We start from the raw sequence: 12,214 nt of genomic DNA on the forward strand, positions 1-12,214 counted from the left end.
TGGCTGGGTTGATGGTGCCAGGGCCCCAACCTCATTTGAAGTCACTGAAGCTTGCCTCCTACCAGAAACTCCCTGCACAGTCTGCAGGTGGTAAAAAGTAGGGTGGGCAATAGTTCAAGAGGTCCAGGCTGGGGACTGCTCAAGGTAATTAAGGATCCCAGATGGCGCAGCAGGGCACCTCTCTGCAGCAGATCCTCCCCTTATCTCCAATCAGGAGTGGCGGCCAGGAGGGCAGTGAGGGTGGGGACTTGCTGACCCCAAGACCCATGCCTAACCCCGCCCCCGCCAATTTGAGGACCACCACTCTACTGCCAGACCTGCTGCCATCTCCTCATGCCTCATGGGATGCATGTCCATGGAAAACACCCAAAGGAGGGGCATTTGCAGCCATTTTTGCTGAGGGGCTGGTGGACGATGGACGTGGGAGCACACCAGGTAGGACTGAGAGAAGGAGGAAAAGCTGCCAGAGGAGGAATCACTCCCCCAGAAGAGGCAGAACCCCTGGTAGCCAGGGGACCACACATTCCTGCTCAGGCACCTGTATATCAGACTGTCACTTACCTTGGCTGCTGTGCCAGCTTCATAAAAGGCCTTGTCTGCAGGGATGAGATCAGTGTGGCGCAGAAGGGCAATGGAGAGCTTAGTGGCCACAACATCCTGAGGGCAAAGAAGTTTTGAGACCCAACCAATACTTATAGGAGAGAGAGATGCAATCCACTTCGCTAGCACCCCGAACCCCATGTCTGATCCCCAGAGAGCCACTGCCCTCTGGGTCTGAGCACTGCCCATTCTGTGCTCTGCCTGCATCCTCGGCGCCCAGTGTCTGAGCCCCAGAGAGCAAAGAGTGGATCTCCAGCAGTCAATTACTGAGCCCTGGAGGGCCCTGCACCCCCTGTGCCACTACCCACTGAGCGAGCCCTGGAGAGCCACTGCCCTCTCAATCCCCCTCTGAATCCCCAGCTCCCAGTGTCTGAGCCCAGAAGAGCCCTGCCTGGTCAGCCTCTCCACCTACAGTTGTTTCCCAAGGGCTGTAAGGGAAAAAGCACAAAAGTATGCATGAGGCCTGTGGAGGGCACAGTAAGGGGACCCTCCCCGAAAAACTGTTACTCGCCTTCTTGTAACTGCTGTTCTTCAAGATAGGTCGCTCACGCCCATTCCAGTCAGGTGCGAGCCCACATGCACAGGTGCCAGAAGATTACTCCCTAACAATAACAGTACGGTCCACCTAAAACCTCAGCAACTGTTCTTCCTTCTTCAAGGGCTTATTCATGTCAATTCCAGTCAGGTACCTCACAATCCACAGTTCAGGAGGTGGAGTGAGAGCCCTGCAGCACTGCCCTTCCAAAGACTGCGTCATCCCCGGCCTGCATGGTGGCAGCATGGACAGAATGCCACACTGCTGTTCTGCAGATTCCCAAGTCAAGTCAGGAGCCGCACCCTGGAAGATGTTGACAAAGCCTGCACTCACTTGGAGTGCACAAGGACTGGGGGCATGGGAACTCCAGCTAGGCTGTAGGGCTCACAAGTGAAGGATGCTATGCGTGATGAGATATGTTGAGAGGACACAGGCTGCCCACCACTGACACCAGTAGCTGAACTGATTATTTGAACAGTTCTGTTCTCTTGATGAAAAAGGCCAGTGCTCTGCGGACATCCAGAGCATGAGTCTCTGCTCCCTGCCGCTAGAATGGCTTAGAGTACAAGAGGGAGAAAGATGTCTTGGTTAGTGTGAAACTGTGACACAACCTTCAGCAGGAAAGCAGGGTTCTCAAAGGAGCAGAACTGCTGGCATTTCCTGCTCTCCCGCATGGCAATCGGGTCTCTCTGTGGAAAACCCCACCACTGGAAGACTGAAATTGGGACACCTGGGCAAAGCAACCACTCATTGCCATGCAAAAACCTGCTGAGATGGTCTTCCAGATCTGTACCCTGGGAGGTGTGACACATGTAGGTGTACTAAATGCTCTACACAGAAGTCCCACGGAATGAGGGCTTCTTTGTGCAAGGGAGAGAAATGTGCACCTCCCTTTTGTTGATACAGTACATTGTGGCATTATTGTCAGTCAGGACTGATACACAGCACCTAATGAAGTGCGCCCAGAGAGCTTGGCACACTAGGTGCACCGCTCCCAGTTCTCTGATGCTGATGTGGAGAACCAGGTCCATCCACGATCAGAGATCTTGAATCCTGGGGTCTCCTAGATATGTTCCCCATATCTGATGCATCCATCACTAGAGCCAGGACTAGCTAGGCGTGGACTGGAGAACAGGATCCCTGAGCAGACCTCTAGACAGCTGAGCCACCATAGGAGGGAATCTAGGACCAGGTGAGGTAGGGTCACCAACCTGTTCAGTCTCTTTCTGGGCAGGTAATACTGAAGCCAGCAATGACCGACGAACATAAGAACGGCCACACTGGGTCAGACCAAAGGTCCATCCAGCCCAGTATCCTGTCTGCTGTCAGTGGCCAGTGCCAGGTGCCCCACAGGGAGTGGACCGAACAGGTAACAATCAAGCGATCTCTCTTCTGTCGTACATCTCAAGCTTCTGACAGAGGCTAGGGACACTATTCCTCACCCATCCTGGCAAACAGACATTAATAATAGACCAAACCTCCATGAATTCATCTAGCTCTTTTTTAAATCTGTTATAGTCCTGGCCTTCACAGCCTCCTCTGGCAAGGAGTTCCACAGGTTGACTGTGTGCTATGTGAAGAACCCCCTTTGATTTGTTTTAAATCTGCTGCCCATTGATTTTATTTGGTGTCCACTAGTTCTGATATTATGAGAACAAGTAAATAATTTTGCCTTGTTCATTTTCTCCACACCACTCATAATTTCATACACCTCTCTCATATCCCCCCTTAGTCTACTCTTTTCTCCTCTGAAAAGACCCAGTCTCTTTAATCTCGCTTCATATGGGTCCCATTCCAAACCCCTAATCATTTTAGTTGCCTTTTTTAAACCTTTTCTAATGTCAATATATCTTTTTTGAGATGAGACCATACCTGTACACAACATTCAAGATGTGCGCGTACCATGATTTTATACCAGGGCAATAAGATATTCTCTGTCTTATTCTTTATCCCTTTTTAATGATTACTAACATCCTGTTTGCTTTTTGGACTGCCGCTGCACCCTGCGTGGATGTTTTCAGAGAGAGGCTGCAGTCTGAGTCTGGCATGCCACACCATGTAGGTTCAAGCTGCCAGATGTCCCAGATACTTCAGGCAGTTACTTTTTATGCTGGTGAAAAACTGTATGCAGCCTTGAATAATATCTGTGAGGGCCCCAAACCTCGCTTGTAGCAGGTATGCCCTGGCTTGGGCTGAGTCTAACATTGCCCTATGAACTCTAACCTCTGGATGTGGGAAGCAAGGGGATGGAGACTGGACATTACTTCATTTAAAGGAGCTGCTGAAGCTTTCTCTGGAAGCCAGGGTGGGAGCAGAAGTACGCTGAGATGATGGGGATTGACATGCCACCATCGCCACTTTCCCTTTGACAACTGAGGTGCTTGGATGCTCTCCTTTCTATGCAACAGGAATGGCACTGTGAGCCTCAATATGTCTTGCGGTGTCTCGAAGCCTCTGAGGCAGAAGGGAACAGTAACTGTCCTGATGGGAGCAGTGAGCGAGATGGACCTGGACTCAACTGCCTTGCTTGGGCAGGAATGAATGTGGCTCCAACCTGAGTCTCTGAGCTGTGGCCAACTAAGGTGTCACTGGAGGCTGATCACTGGACCTTGCTGAGGGGGATCAGCCACTCTCTGGTCTTTTCGGCTTATGCACCAGCAACTGGGCCTAGAATGGAAGGCTGCGATGTCCCCAGAGGCTCCATGCTGGTGTCGTTCCTTGCCTACATCTTTCTTTGGTGCCAGATCCTTTGATGAGAGCACCTGAGCACTAAACACAGAAGAGGATGTGCTGGCAGCAGGGTCGCCAGTGCATAGGTATGCTGAAGTTGGAGGGCTGCCCCGTAAGGAGAATTTTGAGACACTGCTCTCTCTCCTTAATCATTCTTGGTCAGAATTCCCAACAAAGTTTGCAGTGGCCTTTCTGACCACCCGCACCCAGGAACCATAAGCAAGAGGTGTGGGTGTTACTTTTTGGCTTGTGCTTTGTGCAAATCTGGCAAGTTTTAAAGCCTGGGGATTGCAGCTTGCCCAGGTAACAAAGAAGTGTAAAATGGGGGTTTGTGGGAAGGTGAACAAACCCTGTAACTGAAACTTATAAATAATTGCTAAAACTATACCAATGTCTAGAAATGATGCACAATATTCTGCTACTGCACTGGCAGTCTGCTTGCTGAAGCAAGAGAAGAGGGAGTTCTAGCTATCACCACTGGTGGTAAGAAGGAACTGAAAGGATGGCAAGTTAGCAGGGCTTTACATTGGGATGATCAATATGGCACTTGGTTCTGCCAGAGGACTGGACTTAATGACCTCTCAAGGTTCCTTCCAGTTCTATGGTTCTGTAAGTCCAGGGACACCCAGGCCAACCTTACACTTGCTGCCGGAGGAAAATCTCTTGGCTACTGTGTACGTGCACAAACGCCCGGCTGGAATGGACATGAACAAGCACAAGAAGAAGATGATTAGATTCCTATCGTGCTGCTATGGCTCCTCCCTACATGCTGGTTCTCAGTGAGTCACGGCCACTCTCGTGGCACCCTGAGCTCTGGTCCCCTGGAACTCCCTCTACCGTGGCCTAACGCACTGGAGAGGGCTCCAACCAGGTGCTTAATCCAGGACCCACAGTCCATTGATCCTGGGGATGCAGGAGCAAAAGGCACGGGAGACCTTACCAGCTGCTTAATGCTCAGCGCGGCGGAGCGGGTGGCATAGTAGTGTGATATCAGCAGCATGGTCTCAAACTCCTCATGAGCAGGGGTGTTTGCTTCACTGGACTTCACCAGGTTTTCACACTTCAGGGAACAGGAAGTGAGTGAGCACATGGGGTCCATGCAGACAGACAGGAACACACTGAAGGCAGGGCTGTGGGGTGGGGGAGCAGTGTGTGCTAAGCAGCTCAAGGGAACTGGAGGAAGAGGGGGCCTTAGGTTCTGATCAGTGCCGGGGTTAGAGTGTAGAGGGAGCTGTGGGGGTGGGAAGCAGAGGGAGCCGTGGGCGCTGCGCTGTGGAGGGGGGAAGGGGCAGAGGGAGCCGTGGGTGCCGCGCTGTGGGGGGGGGGCAGAGGGAGCCGTGGGCGCCGTGCTGTGGAGGGGGGGAGGGGCAGAGGGATACGTGGGCACCGTGCTGTGGGGGGGGGGCAGAGGGAGCCATGGGCGCCGCGCTGTGGAGGGGGTTGCAGACGGATACGTGGGCACTGCGCTGTGGAGGGGGTGGCAGAGGGAGCCATGGGCGCCGCGCTGTGGAGGGGGTGGCAGAGGGAGCCGTGGGCGCCGCGCTGTGGAGGGGGTGGCAGAGGGAGCCGTGGGCGCCGCGCTGTGGAGGGGGTGGCAGAGGAAGCCGTGGACGCCGCGCTGTGGAGGGAGGGGGGACAGAGGGAGCCGTGGGTGCCGCACTGTGGAGGGGGTGGCAGAGGGAGCCGTGGGCGCCGCGCTGTGGAGGGGGTGGCAGAGGGAGCCGTGGGCGCCGCGCTGTGGAGGGGGTGGCAGAGGGAGCTGTGGGCGCCGCGCTGTGGAGGGAGGGGGGACAGAGGGAGCCGTGGGTGCCGCGCTGTGGAGGGAGTGGGGGCAGAGGGAGCCGTGGGCGCCGCGCTGTGGAGGGAGGGGGGGCAGAGGGAGCCGTGGACGCCGCGCTGTGGAGGGAGGGGGGGCAGAGGGAGCCGTGGACGCCGCGCTGTGGAGGGGGTGGCGGAGAGAACCCCATGGCGGGCAGAGGACAATGATCTCATCAGAAGGGGCAGTGTAGTTACACTCACCAGGCTGAAGAAGACATCACGCAGGTTGGCCCAGCTGGGATAGGCCTCGGAGCTGTTCATCCCAGGTGCATTGACCAACTCAACAAAGAGGCGCTTGTAGATGTTGAAATTCTGCACAAAGGGGAAAGCCATGTGTCCTGGTTTCTGGGTGGAAGATGAGGGGCATCCCTGTCTTCCCCCACCACGTGGGGAAAGCAGACGAGAGTCTCATCAGCTGCACTCCTGACTATTCTGACGCAATGTCTCCAGCCGTTATGAAGGGAACAGTGGTCCTTGAGCTGCCGCCTGGCGCCACACGTTCCTCCTCAGGACTCTCCAGAGCCCCCAGGAATGAATAAACCAAAGTGCGACCTTGGGTTGTCCCCAGATTCAGCACACATGTGGCATAGCTTCTCAGTGCCTCACCACCACTTCCTGCTGCTCAGGAGGCAGAAAGAGTGGGTGCTGGCTGCAGACCCAGCACGGAGGAGCCCCTGTGGGTGCAAAGCTGGGTCCTACAACACATTCCCTGCAGATATGGCCAGAGCAAGAGTGGTCTGCTCAGAGTGGAGGGGCCCAGGCCAGGGGCCAGCCCTAGAGGGATCCTGCCACTCACTGAACCTTTACCTGCTGGTTGGCAGGAGCTCCATGCTGGACATAGAGGCTCAGCGCTTTGTCGTAGCTGCCTTCCCGGATGAGGTGGGTTGCGTACAGAGCGACATACTTGTGCAGGACTTTATAATTCTGGAACAGGAACAGAAAGAGGAAACAACAGCTGGACTGGGCTTTCGATCCAGACCCCCTGTAGCGCTTAGTCACCATCTCATGATTTACCCTCCACTCATTTGGTTGACGCCTTGTCATAGACCACTGACCAAGATATTACAGCCAGCCTGGTGGGGCGCCAGATGGGCATTCTGACAGCTGAGCCTAAATGGTGGGTGGGGCCCATGGCAGCACACTAACATTGGGTACAGCTGGTGGATGCAATTTTCAGTTGGAGTATGGGGCCATGAAGGCCCAGAACCCAAGGAAACCATCTTGCTCCCCTTGCCCTAAGGCTGAGCCTGCAAGATACAGAACAGTGCCCTGCTGGACACCTCTAGAAACACTCCAGTTAGACAGGTTTCTAAGCAGCACTTCTTGCAAACTGTCAAGTAAATAGTTTTGATATATTTATTGAAATGATCTGTATAATGTTAAATTTTTCATCACAATGTGGTGTAGGACTAAGTCAGATATCGCTCAGAGGATACGTTTACACTGGAATAAAAGACCCATCAGGACTGAGCCAGCTGATTTAGGCTTTTACTGCTTAGACTGTGAGACTAAAAACTGCTGTGTGGATATTGCAGGGTTGCAGAATCCAAACTCCAGCCTGAGCCCAAATATTTACATGAAAATTTTACATCCCCACAGCCTGAGTTAGCTGTCCTGGACCAGTCTTAGGTGTTGAACTGCTGTGTAGTCATAGAATCATCGAAACGTGGGATGGTAAGAGACCTCACTTGGGCATCTAGTCCTATCCCCCACAAGCAAGGCTAGACTATCACAGAATACTAGGGCTGGAAGGGACATCAGGAGATCATCAAGTCCAACCACCGCCTAAAGCATGACAAACCCTAACTAAGTCTTCCCAGCCAGGACTTTGTCAAGCTGGGATGTAAAAAGCTCTGGGGATGGAGATTCCACCAGCTCTATAGCTAATGCATTCCAGTGCTTCACCGCCCACCTGGTAAAACAGGTTTTCCTAATGTCCAACCTGTGCCTACTGCTCTGTAACTTGAGACCATTGCCCTTGTTCTGCCACCTATCACTGCTGAGAACAGCCTCTCTCCACTATCTTTAGAGCCCCTTTTAGGAAGTTGAAGGCTGCTATCAAATCACAGAATCACAGATCACAGAATCACAGGGCTGGAAGGGACCTCAGGAGGTCATCTAGTTCAGCCCCCTGCTTCTAGCAGGATCAACCCCCACTAAGTCATCCCAGCCAGGACCTTGTCCAGCTGGGACTTAAAAACCTCGAGGGATGGAGAATCCACCACCTCTCTAGGCAACGCATTCCAATGCTTCACCACCCGCCTGGGAAAGTAGTTTTTCCTAATATCTAACCTACACCTCTCCCTCCTCAGCTTCAGACCATTGCTCCTTGTTCTGCCATCTGACACCACTTAGAACGGCCTCTCTCCATCCTCTTTAGAGCTCCCCTGCAGGAAGTTGAAGGCTGCTATCAAATCACCCCTCAGTCTTCTCTTCTGTGAGCTAAACAAGCCCAAATCCCTCAGCCTATTCTCACAGGCCTTGTGCTTCAGGCCCTTAAATAATTTTTGTTGCCATCCGCTGAACCTGCTCCAGCAAATCCACATCCTTTTTATACTGGGGGGCCCAAAATTGGACACAATATTCCAGATGTGGCCTCAACAGTGCCGAAAAGAGAGAAATAACTACTTCTCCAGATCTGCTTGAAATGCTCCTCCTAATGCACCCCAGTATGCCGTTAGCCTTCTTGGCTACAAGGGCACACTGTTTACTCATATCCAGCCTTTCATCCACCATAACCCCTAGGTCCCTTTCCATCGTACTGCTGCTGAGCCAGTCGGTCCCCAGCCTGTGACAATGTTTGGGATTCTTCCGCCCCAGGTGCAGGAATCTACACTTCTCCTTATCGAACCGCATCAGATTTCTTTTGGCCCAGTCCTCCAATTTATCCAGGTCCCTCTGGATTCTCTCTCTATCCTCCAACGAATCTACCTCTCCCCCTAGTTTTGTGTCATCTGCAAAATTGCAGAGGGTGCCATCCAGTTCCTCATCCAGGTCATTAATAAAGATGTTGAATAACACTGGCCCCAGAACCGAGCCTTGCAGCACTCTGCTTGAAACCGACCGCCATCCAGATATTGAACCATTGACCAGTACCCGTTGGGCCCGATCATCAAGCCAGCTTTCTATCCATCTTATAGTCCAAGGATCCAATCCATATTTCCTTAATTTATGGACAAGAATGTTGTGGGAGACCGTATCAAAAGCTTTGCTGAAGTCAAGGTATATCACATCCACTGACTTCCCCATGTCTGCGGAGCTTGTTACTTCGTCTTAGAAGCTAATCAGATTGGTCAGGCAGGACCTGCCCTAGGTGAATCCCTGTTGACTTTTCTTGATCACTTTCCCCTCTTCCAAGTGCTCCAAAATGGATTCCTTGAGGAGCTCCTCCATTATTTCCCAGGGACTGAGGTAAGGTTGACCGGTCTATAGTTCCCTGGATTGTCCTTTCCTTCTTTAAAGATGGGTACTACATCTGCCTTTTTCCAGTCATCTGGGATCTCTGCTGATCTCCAAGAGTCTTCAAAGATAATGGCCGTAGGCTCAGCAATGAGATCTGCCAATTCCCTCAGTACCCTTGGTGCATTAAATTCAGATCCATGGTTTCTAGGTGGCTCTTTAACTCGTTTCTTCCCCACCGATGGCTGCCCTCCACCTTCCCATTCCGCAATGTCTAGCACTGTAGTGTAGGAGCTGTCCTTGTCCGTGAAGACAGACAACTCTCTCTTCTTCGAGTGCTGTTCTCATGGGTGCTCCACCAGAGGTGACTGTAGAGCAGTATCCCCTTATTTGGATGGTGGGTTTTGATTTGGTGTATCTACTGTAGACAGTACTGTCAGCTTCTACCATATCTTTGTCTGCATAAGAGTACGTTGCACAGTACGTCATGAACGTGTGGTTAGAGGACCACATGGCTGCATGATATATGTCCTGTAATGGCACTCCCTTTAAGAAGGCTATGGATGTTGCTACTGATCTTGTAGGGTGTGCCTTCAGATATACCAGGATTGGTTTGTTTCAAATAGAAGATCATTGCATTATGCATGTAGATATGAGTCTCAATATACGTTGGGATTACAGGGGCAATCTCTTTGATCTTCGTGCAATGGATAAAAATAAACTTTGCAATTTTCTAAAGGACCATGTCCTGTCTATGTCGGAGGATATGGATCTTCTGCCACGCAAAGTGTACAGTTTGGCTTCCACATGGCAAGCATGTGGATTAGGGTAAAAAGTAGGTAGGATTATACATTCATTAATACGAAATTGACAGTACGCTTTCAGTAGAAAGGCAGGATGCAGTCATAATACCAATTTGTGGAAGGTTGTATAGGATGGAGAGCTGGTCCAAGAAGCTCTCTTGCTTAGCATTCGAGCTGATGTTATCGCCACTAAAAACAGTGTTTTCATTGTTAACATGGCCAGGGAACTTGTGCCTACTGACTCGAATGGCAGTCCCACCAACGTACGGAGGACAAGTTTCAAGTCCCAAGGCAGAGGAATAGGTTTGTGAGGAGGCATGATGTTTTGGAAACCTTTGGAAACCTTTTTATGATCAGTTGAGCGAACACCAAGAGCCTTCTACAGGGGATGGAAGGCTGTGATCGCCAGAAGTTGGATTAGGAGTGAAGACAGTGATAGATGAGTATCTTTTAGGTAAAGAATGTAGTCAAGAAACATATGCAGTGGGGCTTTTACGGGTTGTATTCCCCTCTCAGAGCAACAGGATGAGAAGTGATTGCACTTGGAGAAGTAAGTACTGCGTGTTGTTTCTCGTGCTCTGTAGCAGCATCTCTCACTTGTTAAGAGTAGTGGTGTGCGTTCTATGTGAGCCAGACAGAAACCAGGCTGTCAGATGTAGGGTATGTGGTCTGGGGTGAAGCATGGCACCCTTGTTCTGAGAGAGTTAGAGGAATTAGATCTGACTCAGTCAGGCTGGAGCTATAAAGATGATTCGTGCTCCATCTGTCTGGATTTTCCTGAGGATTCTGGCTATCTAAAGAACAGGTGGAAAGGCAGACAAGAGAGGAAGATGGCATCCCCCCAGAGATTTGTGGTGTCTGCCTACTCTTGAATACTTGCTGCATTTGTATTTTGTGTGTCTTTGCTGAAATATACGATCTTGTCCATATTTGTTGCAAAGAGCTTGATTTCATCAAATGGTAAGTCCTCCACTTTTGTGTGGAGTTCTGTCAGGACACCTGCTGTCTGCAACCATAAGGATCTTGTGATAACAGTGGCTGAGGCTCTGGCTCTGTCTTGTATCACCAGAGTCTACTGCCACTTGCAATGGTATTTTGATGCATTGTGTGGCCTTCCTGGACTATAGGTTTGAGAACAGGTCTTGCTGTCTGTAAGATGAAGAATTAGTTGAGAAAATCTGTCTTAATTGCCAAAGTCATACTTAGCTAAAAGTGCTGAAAAATTAGCTATGTGTAGTTGAAGTGTAGAAGATGAATATATCTTTCTACCAGACAGTTTCAGGCATTTATGCTCCTTATTAGAAAGGATAGTTTTGTATTTTGATGTTTTTGTTCTCTGGTTGGTAGCATCTACCACCAGAGAAATGTGTTGTGGATTTAAAAGCAAAAAGTCCACATTCTATCAGCACATTTATTCGTGGGTGTAGGTGTGGTCAGATTTAGTCAAGACTTCACCTGCTGCCTTCATTATCACAGAGTGGTAGATCCAGCCTGCCCATGGCCAGTGGTTCGAAATTCTATTTTTTTTTTTTTGAAGTTTATAGTATTTCTCTGGCATTTCTGAAAGGCAATTTCCTGGCTAATTGCCACTCTTTTAAAAAGATCATGAAACTGTTCTAGGTCAACAGGAGAAGAAAGGTCTAGGGGTGTGATTGCCTCTCCTTGAGACAATGCAGATTCAGGCATTGGTGAGTCCGGAGGCAGCTGTGACCCAATCATCTGGCATGTGAGTATCATACTAGTCTCTCCCCTTTTCATGGTGTAGGGAGGCGGAGAAGGTAGGAGATGGCTGGTGCTGTGCACGGTAGATGCTCTCAAGTGATCTATTATGGGACCACTGTAGTGAACAGCGTGAGATGCATGAGCTGCACTTGAAGATGAGTATTGTAAGGAGAAATCAGCCCCCAGTGCTGAGAGAGAATGTGGCATTGCATGTTGTTGTGGCTCTGGTAATGGCTTTGGCTCAGCCAGAGTCATTTGCATGTTTGGCACAGCAGCTAAAGTTTGGTTTGCCAGTGCCAGTGATGGTCACACTATCCCCTCTGGTGCTACCACCGCTGTTGGAGCAGGGGTTGGAGTCGCTTTCTGCAAAGTGCAGCTTTAAGGTGAAAATTGGCGGCAGGCTTGGGCTTGGTTCATCTCCCATGCTGCCCCTGGACAGAGAGCATGACATGGGAGACTTGCTCGTCGCTTCTGTCCTCACTGAGGAACCAACGGGGTCCGTGTCAGGAGGGACATGGTCCGCATTGAATTACGAGTCTGGCATCGGCTCAAGAGCCTCGTCAAAGGGAGCATGTAAAGCTCAGCTCTCCGTTTTTCCTAGCCTGAG

The 12,214-nt window shown here is 50.9% G+C and overlaps 1 protein-coding gene across 4 annotated transcripts in view; it reads right to left on the reverse strand.

Annotated features, from left to right (window-relative positions):
• Positions 1–12,214, reverse strand: part of IFT172 (intraflagellar transport 172) — a 231,338-nt gene that overhangs the window by 39,441 nt on the left and 179,683 nt on the right. For 2 of the 4 annotated variants that reach the window (XR_012645170.1, XM_074991601.1), the window contains exons 40-43: positions 6,491–6,607; positions 5,885–5,995; positions 4,806–4,925; positions 562–657 (exon numbers count right to left, since the gene is read on the reverse strand). Coding sequence is in view for 3 of the 4 variants with exons in the window: in XM_074991601.1 (XP_074847702.1) it covers positions 562–657; positions 4,806–4,925; positions 5,885–5,995; positions 6,491–6,607 (444 nt within the window). In the remaining variant the exon portion in view is untranslated. The remainder of the gene's footprint in view (positions 1–561; positions 658–4,805; positions 4,926–5,884; positions 5,996–6,490; positions 6,608–12,214) is intronic. The other 2 variants (XM_074991602.1, XM_074991603.1) reach the window with 2 other exon arrangements.

This window comes from Carettochelys insculpta, chromosome 3 (assembly GCF_033958435.1).
Source record: "Carettochelys insculpta isolate YL-2023 chromosome 3, ASM3395843v1, whole genome shotgun sequence".
Lineage (NCBI taxonomy): Eukaryota > Metazoa > Chordata > Testudines > Carettochelyidae > Carettochelys > Carettochelys insculpta.